The sequence below is a fragment of the Triplophysa rosa genome, linkage group LG16 (genome assembly GCF_024868665.1).
Source record: "Triplophysa rosa linkage group LG16, Trosa_1v2, whole genome shotgun sequence".
Classification (NCBI taxonomy): domain Eukaryota; kingdom Metazoa; phylum Chordata; class Actinopteri; order Cypriniformes; family Nemacheilidae; genus Triplophysa; species Triplophysa rosa.
The window spans coordinates 20,162,822-20,185,865 of NC_079905.1; the positions used below are offsets into that span (position 1 = coordinate 20,162,822).

General features: G+C 39.1%; 1 protein-coding gene across 6 annotated transcripts in view; it reads right to left on the reverse strand.

Moving 5' to 3' along the window:
- Nucleotides 1-424: 424 nt before the first annotated feature.
- arid1ab (AT rich interactive domain 1Ab (SWI-like)) overlaps nucleotides 425-23,044 on the reverse strand; it is a 129,780-nt gene continuing 107,160 nt past the window's right edge. For 5 of the 6 annotated variants that reach the window (XM_057355219.1, XM_057355220.1, XM_057355217.1 and 2 more), the window contains 12 exons: nucleotides 20,553-20,692; nucleotides 20,314-20,411; nucleotides 18,567-18,776; nucleotides 17,434-17,638; nucleotides 10,572-10,704; nucleotides 10,026-10,198; nucleotides 7,551-7,692; nucleotides 7,366-7,476; nucleotides 4,624-4,720; nucleotides 3,574-4,378; nucleotides 3,355-3,485; nucleotides 425-3,225 (listed from right to left, as the gene is read on the reverse strand). In XM_057355219.1, coding sequence (XP_057211202.1) covers nucleotides 1,315-3,225; nucleotides 3,355-3,485; nucleotides 3,574-4,378; nucleotides 4,624-4,720; nucleotides 7,366-7,476; nucleotides 7,551-7,692; nucleotides 10,026-10,198; nucleotides 10,572-10,704; nucleotides 17,434-17,638; nucleotides 18,567-18,776; nucleotides 20,314-20,411; nucleotides 20,553-20,692 — 4,156 coding nt within the window. In that variant the 3' untranslated portion in view covers nucleotides 425-1,314. The remainder of the gene's footprint in view (nucleotides 3,226-3,354; nucleotides 3,486-3,573; nucleotides 4,379-4,623; nucleotides 4,721-7,365; nucleotides 7,477-7,550; nucleotides 7,693-10,025; nucleotides 10,199-10,571; nucleotides 10,705-17,433; nucleotides 17,639-18,566; nucleotides 18,777-20,313; nucleotides 20,412-20,552; nucleotides 20,693-23,044) is intronic. The other variant, XM_057355216.1, reaches the window with a different exon arrangement.

Here is a 23,044-nt window from a genome sequence, read left to right on the forward strand (position 1 = left end):
AAATCCATTACAAAAGATTTACCAAGATTTAAAGTCCATTTATTCTTAGCATGTGGAACATATAGTATAAAGATTTCATTCGGAATAAATGATATTTATTAAGCCAAAAAAAGGGGAAAAGGGAATTTACAACAAGTTTTTAGCTACATCATCTGAAATACAAATATGAATCCAGAGTACTAGAATTGACTAAGGAAACTGTTAGAAAGAAAGAAAAACCAAACTTGTTAATTGGATCCGGTAAACGGTGAAATAAATTGGCGTAATGGAATTGTCTCATTTCATATAGTTCTCTAATTTCTTAACAAAATAAACTGAACATGTTTTGTGTATAGAACCGCAAAGGGAAAAAGACTACATCCTTTTGGATGCAAGGAGATAAGGGTGGTAAATAAACACATGGCAATGCGCAATGAGAGAGATCTGTTGAGTGAAACCTTTAATATGTCAAAGATTAAAAATGGTGAAGAGCGCCATAAGATGAGAGAGAAAGAAAAAAGCAAGTGTCATTTACAACATCATTATATACACTGCAGCCTGGACTGCATCTAGAGCTCAAGACCAGTCTGAGAGACCTTTAAAGGTCAAGTCATACAATCGAGGGGAAAAAGAGGTCGGGGTGTTGTAGGTTAACGTTACTTTGGGGGGAAGCCGTTTCTTTCTCTCTCAACATGAACTAAAATTTTTAAAAACTACAGTTCTTGCTGCCAAGCCAGCATTTTCTCAGTGTGAAACAGTATTGTTACAGTATGTTTACAGTTTTAAGGTGTACAGTACAGAAAAAGTCCTACAATCTACTGCACAGGTCCCCCATTTACATGTCTGTTCACAGCCAACGACCTGGTTCCTTTAGGGCTAAGTATATATAATCCAAGTTACAGCAATTTATACCACACACACTAAAGTCGGCGAGTCTGTTTAGCCTCCAAGAACCAGATTATGGTGGTTTCCATGTCCATCCTGATCCTGAACACGGGCATGATTTTTTCCAAACTCACTGTAAACGTGACAGCAACTTTGGTTAAAGTTTTGTTTTTGTTCCTTTTTTAATATTTTTCGTTATAAAAGGTTTAGAGGGCAGCACACTGTCTTTCAATCAGCATGTCTATATTAGTTTTACTACATACACAATAAATTCATTACGACTTGATGGTATATCCTTCCTCGGGAGCGAAGCAAGGTTAGATAGTGGAATTTGAGGTGATTTTGCATAAATTAAAAAAAGTAAAGTTTTGCCGTAAAATTTTCTCCATTCACGCAGACACACACACATTAAAAAAGGAGTGGGGAAAAACATGATCAACCCCACAGCTGTCATGACTGGCCAATCAAAAACAGTACGTCACAGATTACACGGGACACCAAAGAGTTCATGAGTGGGGATACAGATATGTCCAGTAGCCGTGACTCATACAGCGTGAACTCTGAGTGGTTCTCCTCCACTTTGGCAAAGGCATGCAGCGCACGCGCTGCTCGCCGCATCATGTCCATGCTAGTGGGTTCAAAGTGCGTACCTTGCAAGTGCAGCAACGAAACCTGACTCTGCTGAAACTGAGTGGCTGCAAGACTGTCCTCCAAGAAGCCAAGAAGGTTTCCAACACTACCCTTCTGCACAGCGATAGCCCGGGCAGCGACACTGTCACCTTGTGCGAGGTTAGCTAGCAGCACCACTGCCATCTCCCGGCAAACGGGCACTTTGCGATCACCGACCATGCGCACGAGGGAGCCACAGAGTTTCTCCAAACGACTGAAAGGTGGCGTAGCCAGAATGAGGTCAACGTTGCTATCCTGGATGCTAAGTTTACTGAGGGTTTCAAGGACTAGTTTCTGGGGAGACAGCGATCCGTTGAGCCCTAGTGTAGGGAAGGGGTCAATGGCTTCGGCTGAAGGGCAAACAGCCCAGTGGAGCAGGCCATCCAACAGGGGCAAGCAAATACTTTCAGGGTAGATGGAAAGGTCCAGCTTGCCTGAGATGTTTGCTAACGTGACCAAGCAGTTTTCCCGCAGAACCTCAAGGCAGTCCCACCACCACTCGTCTCGCTCACAGCTGACACCTTCATCCTCCTCTTCCTCTTTTTCGTAGGTGACTGGAGCCTGCTTGCGTTCAGGATGCCGATGGTGCAAGAGCACCAGTCTGCCCAGTATTAGCAAAAGTCCAGGATGCTTTGACATTTCTAGATCATTGCCGGGAATAAAGGAAAGACTGCGGACGATGTTAGAAACGCAGATGCAGCGACGGGCAAGGGCATCCTGCCAATCTGAGAGCATACAAAGTGGAGTCTCATCTTTGCTATGTGGCTCGTCCTCCACAATCCTAATATTACAACTTTGCTGTGCGAGGTCTATGCCAAAGAGAAACTTATTTCTCTCCTTGTCAGTATCCTGATTGCCTCTAACTGCTTCCTCGTTCATGGAGCCTTGCCGAGCTGATAGCACTTCATCAATGGTGGCCGATATGCTTGTTGATGTACTAGCCGTAGCACTGCTTTTGCTCTCTGATGATTGATTAGTGGATGGCTGAGGTTGCACTTGGGGTGGCTGCAGCTCCTCATTTGTTGGAGCCTTCTCAGCATCATCTGTAACTGGTTCCACTACTTGAAGTACCTTCTTGTGTGACTCACTATTCACAGGCACCCGTTTCCGGTGCTTCAGCAGTTCCATCTTGCTCTCGAAATGAGTTTGTATGTGCTCTGTGGTATCGCCACCACCCACACTCCAATGGATCAGACCACTGTCAAAAGCTTGTCGCCGACCCAGTTGACTAGTGCGGCCGATCACAAATGGGTCTTTCTTCCTCAAAATCTTAATAGGAAGCTTGTCAAATTTGCTAGTTTGTTTTGGCCTGTCCTGGGAGGCGCTTATTTCCTGCATTGGGGTAGGTGATCTAAGAAGATCTTTACATAATGCATCCTCACCATTCCTCTCTACTTGATTAGGCCTGTCGCTGGGTTTTTGGACCTGTGCACACTCCTCTTTCTCCTGCTTGACCTGAACCTGTGGCAACTGTTTTATACTGTTTTCAACATCTTCATCCTCCTCCTCCTGCTCCTCCTCCATCTGTTCTGCCTCCAGCCCCTCCTCATCAGACATCTCGAGGTCGATGGCATCTGGGTCAATCAGGGTATGTTGACCAGGGTCTCCAACCTCATACTCTTTCAAGATGCCAAAGATCTCAATAAGGCACCTTCGAAAGTATTCAACAATGAGCTCAAGGAAGCCAGGAAGCTGTACACAGAACAAAAAACATGAATGAAAAACTAACAAAATGATTAACAATAAACATGGAACTTGAGGCTTGTGAGAAAAGTAACTGGCCCAGCTGGGTCTAAAAAAAATAACAAAAACTGACGTTACCTGGTTCAGACTGAAGGTAGAAATGCTGTTGTCATCATATAGAAGAATATTAATGGTGTCCAAGGCCCAAGTGCTCTCAGCTAACAAGCCTGATTTGAGGGACATCATGACTCTCCAGGCCTCTGGTGTACCTGAAAAAGAACAAAACCAACTTTTTAGATCACATCAACTTTTCATCAAGACAAACAAGTAGAAAAATACACATCATAGGCTATTTACCGATATCTTTCATGTTAAGCCGGCGACGTGGTTTCAGAATAGGCTGCGAGGACTCTACTGAACCAGGTGGGAATGCCACATCTCTCCGAATTTGAGGGGGCTGCCCTGGTGGCTGGGCAATGTGTGAAGCAGGAACTGGGGGTCCAGCTTTCTGAATTTTCATGCCCGGGTGCATGTATGGGGACTTACTGGGTGACGTTCTATTTTCCATTGGTCTTGGCATGGGTGCAGGACTAGACACCTGTGGAATGTGGTTTTGGGAGGTTTGATAGTTTGGCTGAAGAGGTCTGGACATTGGTGGACCAGTAGCTCCTGGCCCATATGGGGACTGCCGTTGGTTGACATGGCCAGGCCACGGTCCATCATGATTCATGCGTTGGTCTGTAGGCATCATGTCGTCAGAGCGATTCATGCCATGGTAGCTAGCATTCTGGGAGTGGGCACCCGGGGGGCCCTGACGATTATGATAGTTAGGGTAGTTAATCTCATTACGTCCTGGCCACATGGGACCTTGGGGTCCATCGGGAACTGCTGGCATGGAGCTACCCATCATCTGAGAGTTTGGGACACCTGTGTTAGGCCCTCGATCTCGCCCGAAACCAAAGGGAAACTGGTTCTGTGGGCCGGGTTGGCGTCTGTCAGAGCCTGAAAAGGTGTTATACTGGTTGTACATATCTGGTTGGGACTGGGGTCCACCTGGGGCTTGGGGTCCTTGCTGTTGACCACTAAAGGGGTACATATCTCCTTCATGACGCTTTGCAGGAGGTCCATAAACACCATCAACTGGCCTCTTCTGTGTGTAATTCTGTATTTAAGAAACATTTTGACTTCGTTAATGGGACACATGAACATCCACATATCCAAATGCATGATTGTAAATGGCAAACACAACAACAGTTATTTTGAAATCTCTACATCCATTTTATTAAAACCAAGAAAGTGAATAGCTCAAAAAACAGAATCTGAGTGGTCAAGTATTAAAGATATATATATATATATATATCTCTGTCTTATACACACATCACGTTATATATATATATTTGCACTGACCGGTTGCTGCTGTGGGTATATTCCTGGCTGCTGGTTTGGGTATGATCCACTAGGTGGAGCCCCTTGGCCAGGGTACTGATTACCATATGAATCGTGCCTACAAACCAAAAAGACTTGTCAGAGGTCAAATAACTACGAAAAACCATGCATGTATATTAAAAAATAGAAATAAATACTCCATGTTTTGCAGTTTTGGTCTTTGATTACTGCAATTGTTAACCACTGCCATTTTTGGATTTTAAGCAATTATTTTAAATTCATATGGTGGATTTCATTTAAAGAGCACATTGTCTTCTATTTTTAAGTTTGCTACTTTGTATTGGAGTCCCCAACAACAGGTTTAAATGCATCCAAGGTCAAAAAACGCTGTCATTTTCTCAAAATATGCATTCAATAACACCCCATTTCTCAAAGATCTCTACACAGTTCATTCACACGGTGTCATGATTATGAAATTTGGCTGACGATTAATTGTCTTATAAATCACTGCGATTTTGATGTTTAATTGCTTTGACATTTAATTCTGTCTTGAAACAACCATATTGTTCTGAATATAAGTGTTTATGAATATATGTTTTATTTTCTCTTAAAAAATGGGGTCATGATATATTTAAGGTCTATAATACATGTCAATAATACAGCCGCCGTTCAGGAGTTAATTGAAGCCACCATTAAAATGCTATCAGTCATAGAAAAGCGTCTCTGTTTTTTTTCTCACTTGCAAGACTACAATAAAATGTTACTTCTATGTTAATTAAATTTTGGTAGGCTGGTTTACACATTGAGATTAGCTTAAATAATATTAAATTGTACTACAGTTTCCTTATGGTTCTTATGCTTTAAAGTTTTTTTAAGTGATTGTTGGTACATTTTACCAGTATTATCATACTTTAGTTACAATATACACACTAAAATATGCAATATGCTCCCCCTTGTGTTTTCTATAGAGATGTGCAATAATTGCGATGATCTGAAACCATCACGATGAGGTCAAACAATCGAGATGAGACGATATTTAATAATTGTGACAGCCCTATTAGTAACTTACACAAAGAAGATTATTAGTACACAGAGATACTGTAAGGTTTCAAAAATGGCATCGATTTGTGTTATAAAGATAATGACACTTATGTAAGCGAAAGGACCCACAGCTAAACAGTAAACACAGCACAGTAAAGCAACGTTAATGCGTTAGCCGCAATGCTAACTAGTGATACACAGATACCGATACCAGTATCGGTATTGGCCCGATACCAAGCTCATGTACTCGTACTCGTAATGACACACCGATACCAAAGACCGATACCTCACGTGACATACATGAAGCCCTATGATTTGACGCGGACGGAATCGAGGAATCCAGGCATTTCCTAACAAGAAATTAGCGCTGAACAGCTAACGTAATATTCAGATACTGCTTAAATATGTATTCTGCTTGTTTTACGTTACCGTGTGTGAAAGAGAGGTGCGGTTGCGTGTACTGAACGCATTGTGCTTGTGGAGCTTTCAGCACCAGCGTTTCACTGCACGAGGACACGAACACATAAACAAACACCATTTGCGGTGAGCCGTCAAAATAAAAGTCCGGTTGACTTGAACAAGTTATAATACACTCACATTTTACCACACCACCCCCCTTAAATTTTTTATAATTTGACCACAGAGTATATTGTTTACTTTAGTAAACTGAAGTAAATGTGCTAGTAAAATTGTGCTACTTATCATAAAAAATAGAACTTGATTAAAAAATAGTACTTAAATTTAAGTAGACCTAAAAACAAAAGAAAAAAAGAAAATGTACCAGTAAGATACTGGTTTATTAACATTATTGTACACTATACAGGCATCGGTAATAGGTATCGGTATCGGCGAGTACCAGAAAAAAAATATCGGTACTTGTACTCTGTCTTTTAAAAATGGTATCAGTGCATCCCTAATGCTAACGTGACTGACTTATGAAACATTACAGCATATAAACGATATCTATCCACATCCTTTATCATGAATACAAGTAATAAAAAGAACATACACTCTACATTAAACGACACATTTTTAGACAATAGTCACATCTGATTATCAGAACTATTTCAGTAGGACAGTAATAGCTGTAGTGTACACCACATAACACACAAAATTATTTTCAATAGTCAATAGAAGATATAAATTACACGTCGTATTAATCACACTAACAGGTTGTGATTCAGAGATGTTTATTGGTCCAAATAAAGTTGTGGTGACCCATCTTTCATGGACAACCATTTAACAAATCCCACATCCCACACTGAACTCGCCAAGGTTGGAGAAAAAGTTGTCAGTAAAATGACAAAAGGTTTGGATTATACTGTGAAATTGTGGGGAAAATATTTTTATCCTCTGGTTCTTTACATCATCATCCTTTGGATTTGGAAGTAAAAACAAATACATGCTTGATTTTGCAGCACAGAACACAGTGTCTCCTCGTGTTGTGGGCAGGTCAGAGTGTTCGTGTTTCGCAGGCAGGTGGGTATTATGCATGTGTTAAATCGTGACGTCTGAAAATTACAGGTCTGAGCTTCGAAAAAATAATGACTCGTTCTGGCGATTCAGCGTCGACTCTTTGTTTTGAGATGCAATATCTTTGTTTATCATGGATTTTTATGATTAACAACTTTGCAGATTGTTAACATTGAAGGAAAGCTACATTACACACTGCAATAAAGATGATTTTAGGAAATCCAAGTAACTGGCTCTTTAAATGCTAACCTTTGCTGTTGTGGGGGACGGTTGGGGGAGTACATCCCTGCATCTGCAACAGAAGGCATCATGTTCTGTTGTGGACCCATGTTACCATCGGGACACATACCTGAATCTGATCTGTAAATAAATAAACATGATTAACAGCCTGTTTTTAAGAAAAAGTTATGTCAATTTGGCTTAAATGTTATCACCTTCTCTCATATCCTGGACCATATGGATACTGTTGTCTTTGACCCATCTGCATATTGCCCATAGGTCCTGGAGGGCCTCTGTTATACTGCTCACCCATCCCACTATTTGGGCCTTGACCTGGGGTCATGAACTGTTCACTCGCTGAAAATAAGCAGAAAATGACTATTCCTATGAATTCTAAAAGGAGAGTTTTGGAAACAACTGTTTCTTTAGTGACTGTCATGCAAATCAGTATATTCAATTCAATTCAATTTTATTTATATAGCGCTTTTCACAATGTGCATTGTTCCAAAGCAGCTTTACAGGAGAAAATAAGAAAACCACAAAAACACAAAAAAGGTAAAACACAGCACAGTGCATGGTGTTTATAGAACAAGCAAGATTATTATAGTAAATAATATCTAATAAATGCAGCCTCCCGGTGGTTTATTTAGCATATTTTGCATTAAGTGAATGCTTGGCTGAAAAGATGTGTCTTTAATCTAGATTTAAATTGGGAGAGTGTGTCTGACCCTCGAATAGTATCGGGAAGGCTATTCCAGAGTTTAGGTGCTACGTATGAGAAAGCTCTACCCCCTTTGGTGGATTTAGTTATTCTAAGTGTTATCAAAAGTCTGGAGTTTTGAGATCTTAGAGAGCGTGATGGGTTGTAGTGTGGTAGAAGCTCTGTTATGAAGGTAGGGGCTAAACCGTTTAAGGCTTTATAAGTGATTAAAAGAACTTTAAACTCAATACGATACTTAATGGGTAGCCAGTGAAGGGATGATAACATTGGGGTTATGTGATTGTATTTTCTAGACCTGGTTAGAACTCTGGCAGCTGCATTCTGAACTAACTGTAGTTTGGTTATTGATGATGCAGGACAACCACTAAGTAGTGCATTACAGTAGTCGAGTCTTGAGGTCACAAATGCATGAATAAGCAACACATAAAATATTTCGCAATTTGGAAACATTTCTAAGGTGGAAGAAGGCTGTTTTTGAGATGTGATTTTTAAATGACAGGTTGCTGTCTAATATAACACCTAGGTCTTTAACTGTATTTGTTGGAGTAACAGTGCAGCCTTCAACTTGCAGGTTATAATCCGAAATATTCTGCTCACGTGTCTTTGGTCCGATAAGTAATATTTCTGTTTTATTAGAATTTAAAAGAAGGAAATTACAAGTCATCCAATGTTTTAAATCTTCGATGCACTCTGCCAATTTGGATAGCTGGAAGGAATCATCTGGTCTTGATGAGATATATAGCTGAGTATCATCTGCATAACAGTGGAAGCTAATTCCATGTTTTCTAATAATGTTTCCAAGGGGCAGCATGTATATGGAGAATAGCAAGGGTCCTAAAACTGATCCCTGAGGTAATCCATAATTTACTTGCTTTGGATTTGATGATTCCCCATTTAAATGGACAAATTGATGTCTGTCTGATAAGTAAGATCTGAACCATTGCAATGCCTGTCCCTGAATACCGTTATAATTGTGTAAGCGATCTAGAAGTATTTTATGGTCTACAGTATCGAATGCAGCACTAAGGTCTAGCAGGACTAGGAGTGAGATGTTACCTTTATCTGATGTTATAAGCAGGTCGTTTGTAATTTTAACGAGCGCAGTTTCAGTATTATGATGCTGTTTATAGCCTGACTGTAATTTTTCGTGTATGTCATTATTTTGTAAGAAAGAGCACAACTGAGGGGACACTACTTTTTCTAGTATTTTAGACAGGTAAGGGAGATTTGAAATCGGTCTATAGTTTCCTAGTTCATTGGGGTCTAAGTTTGGTTTCTTGATAAGAGGCTTAATGACGGCCAGTTTAAAGGCTCCTGGGACATGGCCTAGATTAATTGACGAGTTGATAATGTTATAAATGGGCTCAATTGCAACGGGTAATAACTCTTAATAATTTAGTTGGTATGGGGTCTAATAAGCAAGTTGTAGGTTTAGATGTTGCAATAAGTTTAATTAAATCTTCCTGTTTTATAGGTAAATAACACTGTAGCCTTTCTTTTGGGGTGATGCTTGATTATGATTCAAATTGTACATATTTGTGAAGAATCAAAACTTCACAAAAAGTAAACGGTAATATAAATTGTACAATTACAACATTAAGAAGTACTTATGTCAATCGACTGAGTCAAATCAATTTATTTATTTATTGTTTCATACTTAACGCCATTCCAGCATCTAAGGTTAAATTCATGGTTGGAACTAGTCCATCTAAAAACAAGTCTGTTCAATACCCAAGTCGATTCATACACAAGTTGGGGAGGGACAATTTGGAATCCTCAATCAACTTATCCTGCATGTCTTTGGGCTGTGGGAGGAAACCGGAGTACCCGGAATAAACCCACACTGACAGAGGGGAACATGCAAACTCCACACAGAATGGCCCCCATCCCAGCTGGGGCTCATCAAATCCAATCAAACGCAAGAAATCCTTAAAATGCCACAATGTAAATACGTAACTAGAACGGTTACCTTTTCTCATACCACTGAAAGGGTCCTTATTGGGCTCATAAGGTCCCATGCGGCCCAACACATCTGGCCCCCCCATACCAGGCTGATAACCTGAATTAGGGGTCACAGAGTTTCGTCTGGAAAAGGCTGGGTCCCCACTGTCAGCAAATGGATCCTGCAAATTGACACTGCTTCTGTGCAACACAGATATTAATGGTCAGCTCTTCTAATGTAATATTAAATGAGCTAGTTGCACAAGATGGTGCCGGTGAGCTTTTGCGACGTCAGGTTCAGTCGTATAACACTATCGAGTTGTTTTAGCTTAGCAATGTAAAGAGGATCTGTTATATCGCCGATATATTACTTTCTACTTAATCTAAAAAACACCCATATTTGCCAGCCAAAAATCCTCCTTTTCCCATTCAGTGTTATATGACCGGAAATTACTCTGCCGTCCCAAAAGCTCACCGGCACAATCTTGTGCAACTAGCGAATTTCATAAAAACAATACAATAAAGATGTAGTGCTCATGCAAGACACAAGTATGTTTAAGAATATGACACGTACCTAGAACCAGGCATGGGGGGAATCTGGCTGTGAGGCGTTGATACAGGTGTAGGGGGCTTCAGGTCTCCACCCTCAGCCAAGGAGCTGCTGGTCGACTGAGGTGTCTGAGGACCCTGTAAAGATCCTGATCCAGCTAAAAGAAAATCCAACCAGTGTGTCTGTTAGCAAAGTCGACTGTAATTTCAGATGGTGTCATACACAGTGTTCAGTAGAAGTTTCTTTAAAAAAGCTTTTTTGTGCTAAAACCAGGACATCCATAAATATACAGTGGCATGCAAAAGCCTGGGCAGCCCTGGTCAATTTTTTAAAAATGACCTGCTTATGACATGTTAAAGATGATATTTCTTTAATATTTAAAGACTCATTCTTTATCAATATTTTACAGATTCAGAACAAAAAAGTGCCTTGTGCGCTTTCGGCACCTTAAAAAAACCCTAGTATCTCACAGATTCTTTCATTTCCTGTTTTGGGGGATTTTCACCCATTCTTTGCAAAGGATGACATTCTGTCAGATTCTGTGACCACCGTCAAAGTCCGTTTAGGGAAGTCGTGCCACTCGGCGGCCATCTTTGCAACACGCCTCCGGGCAGTTAATACGTAATTCAAACAAGACGTGAATGGGAATACTGATATTACTACAATCGCCGGCTAAAACCCAAATTAAACGACATATTTAAAGGAGCAGTGAACTAGGACCACAATTTTATCCCGAGCTTTTGTCATACAAGAGGGAATCATATTCAAGCGAACATCCTGTAAGTGTCAGACCTGAAAACGCCCTTGTTACTGAAATAACAACTGTTATTGACACGAGGCTCAGCGAACGGCAGGTCCCATCTATAGGTTGAACACCGCCTCCACAGAAGAATATCAACGCCTACTTCTCGAGCCCTGCCCACTGGTTCGCGCATGACAGCACTGAACACAAGCTGCACAGAACCAGATAGAGCGAGTGTAAGCACCATGCCGTTTAAGATCGCAAAATATTGTGCAGTGCCTGGTTGTGGAAGAACAGTCGCTGCATAACCTTCCTTCGGATTCCGACAGTAGGAATTTTCATTTTTAAAGACGTTCCAGCTCACGTGGGGAAAACATTGAGCATTTGTTCACTTCATTTCAACGAGGATTCCTTGAACAAGTCAGTGCTGTGCCGTCAATATTGGATCCGATAAGAGTGGCGCAGCAATCTTATGCGACTAAAACATATTTGTGCTATGCGTCACTATTGCTTTGTTAGTGATCGCTTGAAATGTCGTGATACAATTATAGGCTATACAAACTATACGCAAAACCTTTCCATCACATCCGGGAAATAAGTCTGTAAATTTGAGTAAAATCAAGTTACGTAACGTTACGTGTCTAACCAAATTCACACAAGGCTCCAACTAAGTCAACTACGCAAGCTGCTATCCAATCATAGCAGTGGGCGTTTACTTCCAAGTCTTCTATGCCCGGCCCGCCCTTAAAAACTGAGCGTTTCTCCAGCCGGCCACAAAACCAGGGTAGAAAATAGCCTATTACTTATTGATTTTGATGTTTTCGAATGTAAAAACCAAGCGAACGTCATAAGTAGCCATCAGACAATAGTATAAAACAATAAAAACGGCCAGTTCACTGCACCTCTAAAAACAATATTCAAAAACGCCGTAAACTGTATCATAACGTTTGTTTCCTATGATCAAATTGCACTTAAAAACATTATTTTTAATTTTGATTTAGATACTACGCATGTGCAAAGCTTCGCTAGGCCGGCCATATTGGACGTTGCATTCCTCCCCATTCAATTCAATGGCAGTGTCGCATCTTGTTAATATTAATATCTTTGCCATTGTGCATGTTGCTGCAGGTAACACAAGACTATAAAGTTGCACAAACTAGAAAGCAACCAAAACAACTGCATCACATGACAAAAAAAGTGAGATTGCTTTCAAAAGCCTCCATTTTCATAGTCCACAATACAATGTGAAAACCGCGTTTCAAAAGGCACCACTTTAGAGAGCGTTTTTAAAAAGTGGAATGCCAAAATGTACAGTATATCTGTCAACTACTCATCTATTTCCTCACTGTATTTATTGCTTTCATTGTATTTACATAACTACATTTTGGCATGCTACATGTCCACACTGACAGTGACAGAGGAAACATTTGGTTGATGCGACCATGCTCTGCCTGAAATCCACTGTACTTAGAAACAGTTTACACAAGACATGAGAGAAGTTTTTTAACTTTTAATGAGTTTTGGCTATTCGTTTACACGACAACGTCGTTTGGGGGAATGAAAACGCAAACTTGTGAAAACGGGTCTCATACTGAAGATGCTGTTTTCTGATAGCAATGACATCATACGCATGTGTTTTACATGTTCAGTCTACAGGCATGCGCGAAACAAACATTATTGCCAAAACAATAATGGCGGCCTCCAGTGCTGTGTCTTTGTGCTGCGCAACATACTTATTAACGTTTCTCCAGCAAAAGTAGATTTACTGCAAAACTATGACCTACGGAGATAGATTACATTAACATATTATTTATATACAGCAAACTTAAACACACATACAGGCAGACAAAGGGTGTTAAAAGCGCTTTGGGCTTAAAACTGGGTATGCGTATGTGTGCAGGCACATAGCGTTTCTTTACAAAGGGCCTGGCATGTGCAATACAGCGTTTACTCATTTTTGCTGATCATGTAAACGCAAATCGTTTTAACAATTGTATCATGTGTACGTTAAACTTATAAAACGCAAAGGAAAATCTTTTACGTTTTCTACTCCATCGTTGTCGTATAATCTCATTTGAGGAGTTTCACAAGTTACCCCACAAGTGATGTAGCAAGAGGTGCTCCGCCATCTAAGAGGTCAGAGAATACCCTTTAGAAGCTTGAAACAAGATGTTCCTGTGGCTCAGTGGTAAAGAGCATTGCGTTATAAGTGCAAAAGGTTGTGTGTTCAATTCACAGGGAACAGATACTGATAAAATGTATAGCCTGAATGCACTGTAAATCGGTTTGGATAAAAGCATCTGCCAAATGCATAAATGTAAATCACAACATCTCGCCTCGATTCTAACCACTGAAGCAGTAAAGTAACAATGCATACGACAATGTACATAACCATGTGTTTCCAGAGAAATAAAGCAACACAGTTATTACCAGCCGCAATGTAAAATAGCACAGTATAAAACCAGATTAATATAATTTGAAATGGGAACAAAATCAAGCCACTTAAATAATGAGTAATCATGACTTATGAATGAATGAATGAATGAACGAATGAGGCATTTATATAGCGCTTTTCTGTGTATTGCTGTACACCCAAAGCACTTTACAATCATATGAGGGGGGTCTCTCCTCAACCACCACCAGTGTGCAGCATCCACCTGGATGATGCGACGGCAGCCACAGTACAACGGCGCCAGTGCGCTCACCACACACCAGCTATAGGTGGAGAGGAGAGAGAGATAGAGCCAATTCAGAGGGTGGGGATCATTAGGAGGCCACGATTGACAAGGGCCGGGGATCTGGCCAGGACACCGGGGTTACACCCCTAGTCTTTACGAGAAGTGCCATGGGATCTTTAATGACCACAGGGAGTCAGGACCTCGGTTTAACGTCTCACCCGAAGGACGGATCATCATTGTCATTTACAAGTCCTTGAGAACCTGGAATGAGAAAAACTGGATGAGTAACAACTTTTTATTACTGAACTCGGACAAAACAGAAGTGTTACTTATTGGACCGAAAACTGCTATAAGTAACAACCAAGAATACTGTTTAACTATTGACGGATGTTTCATAAAACCCTCGTCGTCAGCAAAGAATCTTGGCATTCTATTCGATAGTAGTCTGTCATTTGAGAGCCACGTCGCCAACACCTGTAAAATTGTGTTTTTCCATTTTAAGAATATATCTAAACTACGTCATATGCTGTCAATGTCAGATGCAGAGAAGTTAATTCATGCATTCATGACATCAAGACTAGACTACTGTAATGCACTGTTAGGTGGTTGCCCTGCAGGCTTATTACAAAAACTCCAACTGGTCCAAAACGCGGCAGCTCCAGTTCTTACACGTACAAAAAAGTATGAACATATTAGCCCGGTTCTGTCAACCTTGCACTGGTTACCTATAAAGCATCGCGTTAACTTTAAAATCTTGCTTATTACCTATAAAGCCTTACATGGTTTAGCTCCTCAGTACTTGAATGAACTCCTTTTGTATTACAGTCCTTCACGTGCATTACGCTCTCAGGCGTCCTGTCAGTTGGTAATACCTAGAATTTCAAAATCAAGTGCAGGTGGTAGATCCTTTTCCTATCTAGCGCCTAAACTTTGGAATAGTCTTCCCTGCACTGTCCGGGAGGCAGACACACTCTGTCAGTTTAAATCTAGACTAAAGACGCATCTTTTTAATCTTGCATACACTACTCTTCCATAATATAAATCTTCAGAGGGTTTAGGCTGCATTAGTTAGATCAACCGGAACCAAAAACACAACTGATGTACTTGTTGCATCAAAGAGTACAGAACAGTACTCTACTCTCAGCCAGTCTTGTCTCATTGTTCCAAGGTTACCACAGCGAGCAGGATGCAGTTCATGGCCTGACCTGATGGTAGAGCGGAGAATGGGAAGTGGGGACCTGACAAGAGCTGAGATGATAGAGCTGGATAAAGAAGGACGCGGTCACCTGACACGTCTTCATGGCCTGACCTGATGGTAGAGCGGAGAATGGGAAGCGGCGACCTGACAAGGGCTGAGATTATAGAGCTGGATAAAGAAGGACGTGGTCACCTGACACATCTTCACCACAAAATTTCAAATGCTATTAGATTATTAATGATAATCTTAAACTATAATTTACCTTATTAGTAAGTTTATTTATTTTATTTAGCCTTGTTGTGCAAGCTCTCTGGAGCTTGTGCAGAGGCAGCAGTAAGTGCAGAGGCAGCAGCCAGAGGGGAACTGGAATCCCCTGGTTGGGCCTGGGTTCTCCTGAGGTTTTTTTTCTCGATTAGAGTTTGGGGTTCCTCGCCACCGTTTGCATACTGTTTTTTGCACTATTTGCCTGGCCGGGGGTCTGCTTTAGAATTTTATAATTTTACTTAATTAATATTGCATATAGGAATTTATAGTCTGTTATATTTGACCTGTGCTTCTCTCTCCTTTATCTTAAATGTGTGCTCTCACTGTGTGTTAGTACGTGTGCATATTGTGTGTGTGGAGGGTTTTGTATGTGGGTATGTCTGTCTTCTGTGTTTTCTCCTCTTTCTTGTTTTTTCAGGTACAACTTTAATTGTTTTGCTTATAGTTAATATGTCTTATGTACAGCTAGTTGTAACAATGAAAATTGTAAAAAGCGCTATATAAATAAAGTTGAGTTGAGAACCTATTCCTAGTTAGTGTGATTATCTTAAAACCATATGCTTAACCATGCATGAGTTGAGGTTGGATAAGGCAATGAACATCTGCACAACTGTCAGGGATAGATACAGAGCCACAAAAAATTGTGTATGATAGCATTAATGCACACCACATGTTGCATCCCATCCTGTGGCCAGCTAAAGGGTACAACCAGCGCGTCTGTCGGATGACTCGTGCCTCCATTCATTAACTCCTACACACACTGGGGTCACTGCCAGGTGAGAGGTATTCATTTCTCACACGATATGCAAAAATGTCACCACGTTACCATATCTTACACACACAATAAATATAAACAAATGGAAAAAAATATGAACATATAATCAATGTACCTAATAATTATGCACGCACTGTAAAGAACATGACCCTAAGACCTCATTTTTAGGGACATACAATGCTTAGCTAAACTGCCAAGTTTGCTTTCGCTTTCTTCGCTGTTTCCACATCTTAGACCCAAATACATAAAATATGAAGACTTGGTAAACTTTCTAAAATAAAAAGTAAAGAAAACTCAGACTAAAGAAATCGATCCTTTATTTACCCTTACACAATCAATATTTGTGTTTAGCTCAGTTGTGTGGAAGAAAAAACACAAGAAATAAAACATTTCTCATTGGATCTATGCAAATCTCGTAGGTGACCTATTTTCATCTCAAGAAGGTGAATTGTCACCGAAAGGGGAGACGACAGACATGTCGATGTTGAGCCTGCATCGTGATTCCAGCAAATGTTTCACTTTCGTCACGTGACTCTTGCTGCAGGTTGCAAATCGCGTTGTAAATACATATGAACAAGGCTAGGGGGCATTTAAGCTTGCACACACTGTACAGATCAGACTGGCCTGGCTTAATAACTGTGAAGCTCGCTCTGTATAAAGAGGATGCACAGTTTGCACAGACCCACCTGACTTTATAACTGTATAAAGATTGAAAGCATCAAAGCAGCAGCACAAAAAATTTGCTTGTGTAATGTGCATCTGAAATCAGAGTAGATGAATCTGGTTTGCCAGAAATCAGACTAACAGACCAGTATTATTGTAGCTTTAATTTGTCCAGCATGTAGACACGTTAATGTGACTTGCACTTGTTTGTATGAAGCTTTCTTCAGTTATTTAGTTTAAGACTGTAGATCCATATGCAAGAAATGAATGTTTAATGTTAGGGCATAAACTACAAGCTGGGCAAAATGACCATGAAACAAGACAAACAAAGATTATCATTATAAAACAATTAGTAAAAAGAGCTGCTAAAATGCACAAGTCGTGTGCATTGTGAGGCCGAAGAGGTATTTACCATCTTCCCATGTCTTTCCTAGACCTCGTGAAGATATGTTCTTTGTTTAAGATTAAACTCTGTTGACTGACACATTTGGTTAGGACAGAGTTCTTTTTCTAAGCGTCATGATCTACAACAAGTTTGGAGTTGCCATGTGCGGGTCTGCACTGACCTGGAGATGGAGGCTGGACCTTGGCCTGGTTCTTTTTAGGGTCACTATTGAAAAAGTCAGGCGGTGGGTCTTCTCCTCGTTCAATCTTGCATTCAAAAGCATAGAGACACTGGATGTACTGCTTCTTCAAAGAGCTGGCGGCACTGCTGGATGTCCCTACATTCAAATTAGTGGATAACTCCCTCCACTTTTTGTTCTTGTTCACCTGATAACGGCAGACAGAAAACGTAAATTACAACAATGAAGGCATTTTCACGTTTGGGGAAAATGTAAAGACAAACCAACGTTCAAGATAACATGGAAATGAATCCCACCCTATTTAAAATATTCATAGACCACAAATATAATAATCTTCAACAGCGAAAAAATATTTATTGTATTTAAGATGCTATATTGTCTGTTTTCTTAATTTTCCAACAAAAATATAACCTCTAAAGTCTCTGGGGAACTGTTGCGCATCTCTGAGCAACACACGGCATTATTTCGTTTCTAAACAAATGTTTTTTGAGTGAATCAATTAATAAGAGACTCATTTACAAAGAGAGTAATTTCTTGAAACAAATAAATTCATCATATGTACTGCCACCTATTGGCATTTTTTGATTCCTAGCATTATTAACATTAGCATTTCAGTTTATTTACATTTACTTACTCTCGTGTTGTTTCAAACCTGAATGACTATTTCTTTGGGGAAAAGAAGATATTTCTGAATATTTCAAGAATGTTGTAAACCAAACTGTTTTGGTCAATAATTATATACAAATACTAATTCAGCTTCTGAAAAAATAATTTTGACTGTTTTAGCTTGAACATGTAAATAAAATACATTTTGTAACATCGCTTGTAATATTGCCTATAAATTATATTTTGGGGGCCAAATATGATGTGCAATTAATTAGATTAAAAAGTGTAATCGTTATTCCATAATAACCTTATTATTAAAGAATGTGTGTGTATATATATATATACATATATATATATATATACAGTATATATCCATTCTTTAATAATAAGGTTATTATGGAAGGTAATGCATATCTTTAAAGTCAAATTACATTGTCTAAATACGGTTTCATAACCTTTATAAAAACCCTTAACATATCACTCATACGAAGATAATCACATCTCCACACCTGAGTGAGGCCACCAATCTCTTTAACAGACACGTAGAGGCGGAAGAGGTCAAGGGGCTTGCGGCCCACTGCGGGTAAATTGCTCATGCCCATAGCTTTCTCCTCAGCAAATGCCAAGTAACGGTCCACCCACATTTTTCTCTCTGGTTCTGGTCCCAGCTCATATAGGCGGGTTATCTTTTCATTGGTGGTGGTAGAAGAACTTGACTTCTGCAAGGACACAACAAAAATGAAACGGGTACTGACATGCATAGACTAGATTTCAGCTGTTTAAAGTCTTAAGGGATAAAAACAAACAAAAACATGTATAAAATTATCATTAAAAAGCAAAAACATCCTCGTTAACCAAAAGGTCAATAACCTAGGATTTTTATCACAGCGGTTTATATGTTCATTTCAGTGGAAAAGCATTTTCAGGGCTCAATAATAAGGGCTATCCTATGGCCCGGGGGCCAGCATGGGACACCCTCGGGCCAGTTGACAGAACTGTCACTGGCCCGATTGGGCCAGTGCTGCATCGTCACAAAAAAATATAATTTGTTTGTTATTAAGCCTTGCCTATTTAAATATTCTCAAGAAGATGCGCAGGGCGCTGTGTAAGTGTGAGCATGTGTGTGTGTATGCACGTGTTCTTCTGTGTCATGCGAGTGTGTGTGCACTGCATATTTTGTGTGTCATGTGTGAATGAAAGTGTATCTATTCACTTTGCTCTTAATACTTTTTCTATTTTTATAAATTTAATGTATTGCTTATAGTTTTCATGTACAGCTGCTTTGTAACAATGAAAATGGTAAAAAAAAACACTATATAAATAAAAGTTGAGTTATTTGAGATATACGTGATATGCATGCATCTCAGACAAAGCACAACATTTTAAGTAGAGTTCTCTTTCACGTCTTCTTATTCTTAAACAGACATATCCATACAAAATAATGTCAAAATGCCCATAGTAGCAAATATCCTTGTCAAAGTAATCCATTATGTCTTAAATGAATGTAAACAGTTCGGAAACAAACTCATGTGTTACAGTATATTAGATCAGCGCATTTCTTAAATGGGGTAGCAGCATAAAAAAGATCTCTGTTTTTAATGTTCATCAAACAACAAAGGACGAAGACAAAAAAACAATCACTGCTCCTGACCGATTAACTGGTTTTATCTATATTTAATTTACACAGTGTTATTTTACATGATTTAATTTCTGTACCTGATAACTACTGAAACACCTGAAAAACACTGATTATTTGTATGCTTGCTTTTTTACATTTATTTGTGCTGCGGCACATACTTGGATTACTTGATTTTATTTTATCACTTACTGATTAGTTGTTTTTAACAATATTTAAAATTCATGTGATTTAGGTTAATAGATATTTAAATATTTATGGTATCATAACCTTATTCATTAAGATTACATGGGTAAAAAATAAAAAACTAGACAATGTTATTTTTATTTATTACTTTTTTGGTAGGGCCAGTAAAAATTTGAATCACTTGGCCGACTGGGCCAGTAGAAAAAAAGTGTTGAGCCCTGATTTTCATTAATTATGTATTAAGTCGAGATACTTTCAAAACCCCTGAATATGTATTAGGATTTACCATGTATTTTCCTCAGCTTTCACAACTATACAGACAATCTTGTCAACTGCTGTTTACAGAAATTAGGGTTGACCATGCCCATTGATCATATCGGAGCCATCATACAACACCAAAGCCCTGAACCATTTACATATTCATAGCTCTTAACCTTTTTAGATTCTGTTTTAGGAGTCCCATCCACTTTGTTATTCAACTTCTGAGACTGGTTGAGCTTTTCCATGCCGAACTCTGGACTGGGAGCCATGCCTTGGAGAAAAATAGAAATACTTAATCACCTTTTTTCAATACACTAATCATTTTTAACCATTGGCTATAGCATAAAACACTTGCAATTGATATATACTTAATACAAATAAGTTGTAAACAAGCTTATAGTTCAGGGCTCACCCGCAGAGTTATTGGTTATGTTGCCAGGCACTGGGTATGGTCCCGCTTGGTTCATCATGTTTTGCATGCTGTTCATGGGTGGGGCATATGGAGACCCAGCTCCCATCATGCCTTGGCCAATGCTGGGATAACCAGGTGGCCTAGCAGAGGAACGAATGCTCACGTTACAAATATTTCAAGCAATATTTTATTTTAGAAATCAAAACTAAAAGACAAACAATACATTTAAAAAATACTTGTTACGATTTTATAAAGTAAATTCTAACAAGTTTCAAGCACCAATAAAAAACCTCTTATCAATAAAAAATATCTCTTAAGCGTATTCAAAACATCGCACACATCTTTGCGAGAATTTAAATTACAACACCATCTGATTGATATATAAATCTTCTCCCCAGTAATAAAAACTATGAACATTTTCAAGTTAAATGCATCAGTCTGGTGTATTTTGAGAACAAATATCTTGTATACAATTTTATATATCAGTGCTATAGTAGTTAGGATCACACAAATAAGCAGAGCACAAAAGTAATTGCAAATAAAAATGAAGCAAAGTGGTTAGCCTTTGTTAAACTGCTTTTAATACAGACTTTTTATTGATTTTAAAATTCCTCCCACTATGAAACAAAAATATATAATGCGATATATAAAAATAATATTTAAATTAATTGCACATATTTCTCTATATATGAAAAGTGGCAATTATTCATGTATTACTCAATATATTGTATATTTTAACTACAGTGCCCTCCACTATTATTGGCACCCTTGGTAAATATGAGCAAAGAAGGCTGTAAAAATAAATCTGCATTGTTTCTCTTTTTGACCTTTTATTAAAAAATCTACATTATTCCAACATTTCATTGAAGAAAAACAATTTGAAGTGGGGGGAATATCACATTATGAAAAAAATGTTTTTCTCTAATACACCCTGGTCACAATTATTGGCACCCTTGTATTCAAAACTTTCTGCAACATCCATTTGCATGAAAAACAGGTCTGAGTCTTTTCTTTTACGTCTGACGAGGTTTGAGAATATATGGCAAGTCATCCGAATCCATTCCTTCATACAGAATCTCTTAAGATCCTTCAAATGTTTGTGCTGTCTTATCTTCAGTTCATCCCACACATTTTCTATAGTGTTCAGATCAGGGAACTGGGATGGATATGGCAGGATCTTGATTTTGCGTTCAGTGACACATTTTTTGTTGATTTTGATGTTTATTTTGAACCAATGTGCTGACGGAACATCTAACCATGACCCATTATAATATTTCTATAAGAGCAAGTCAGGTTTTGATTTTTGTATTTGTTGGTATTTGATATAAAACATGATGCCATGTATCTGAACAAGATGTCCAGGACGTTCACAACAATAAAGATCTGGCGACATATTTAACTGTGGACATGGGGCATTTTTTGTTATTGCTGCCAAAAAAACTCTTTTTCATTTCATATGGCCATAGAACCCAGTCCTGGTTGAAGTTCCAGTATGGCAGATTAATATGGCGGAGTTTGTTTTTGCATGAGAGCAGAAAGATTTGTTTCTTGAAGAAATGCTTTCTGCCCCCAAAATTCAACTGATTACTGCAATTTTCCATATGTGCTCTTTGAAGAGTCTTTGGCATTGAGAAACAATGCAGATATATTTTTACAGCCTTCTTTGCTCATATTTACCAAGGGTGCCAATAACAGTGGAGGGCACTGTATTATACCATTTTATGTATTTCCCAATCTATAATAAATTTAATTTAGAGGAAAATATATTTTCTTTAAGAGAATTCTCAGTCTTTGCACCCTGAAATTGAAGTGTCGATACTGTAACATAAAAGTTACTCACTTTAAACAATGCTATGCCAACTGTCAAGAGGTGTGTTCAACTGCGCAGACTACACCAAAGTTTTGCGAGAGCCATTTGAAAGCATACGAAGCAGCATGCTCTCACAGAAGTTTGTGACATACACAGATCGGTATGGCCAGCACTGCTTCAAGTCAAAAACCCAGTTCATGGTTCCAGTTCTCGGACCCGCGTTTGGTCGTGGGGTCTAAATGAATGTGGATGACAAATGAGCCGAGCTCCCGACCGTGCGCAGACTCTGATTACATCATTAGCCAGCGCTGTTGCTTCTGTAGTTGGATTGATAAATGTTATGCTCCTGTACGTGATCAAAACGGCGAAAATCTCTAAAAGATGACGAGGGTGCATTACATAACTGATATATAGAATCGTGCAACTGATTAATAGATGCCTCCTCATTCTGAGGTTGCATGAAAAACGGACTGTTCAAAAATCTGAGGGGACACGATTATTCAATGTAATTAATCACGAATTATTACACATCAAGTTTGGCTAAGAAATTACCCCAAAAGAAAAAAATCAAGTCATTATTATTATTATGTAAAGAGACATTGCAAAAAGTAGCTTCAGAAAGAAATATTTTGATTCAACATTTATTGCACAAACTTTTGGACCTTGAGGACAAGTAAATGAT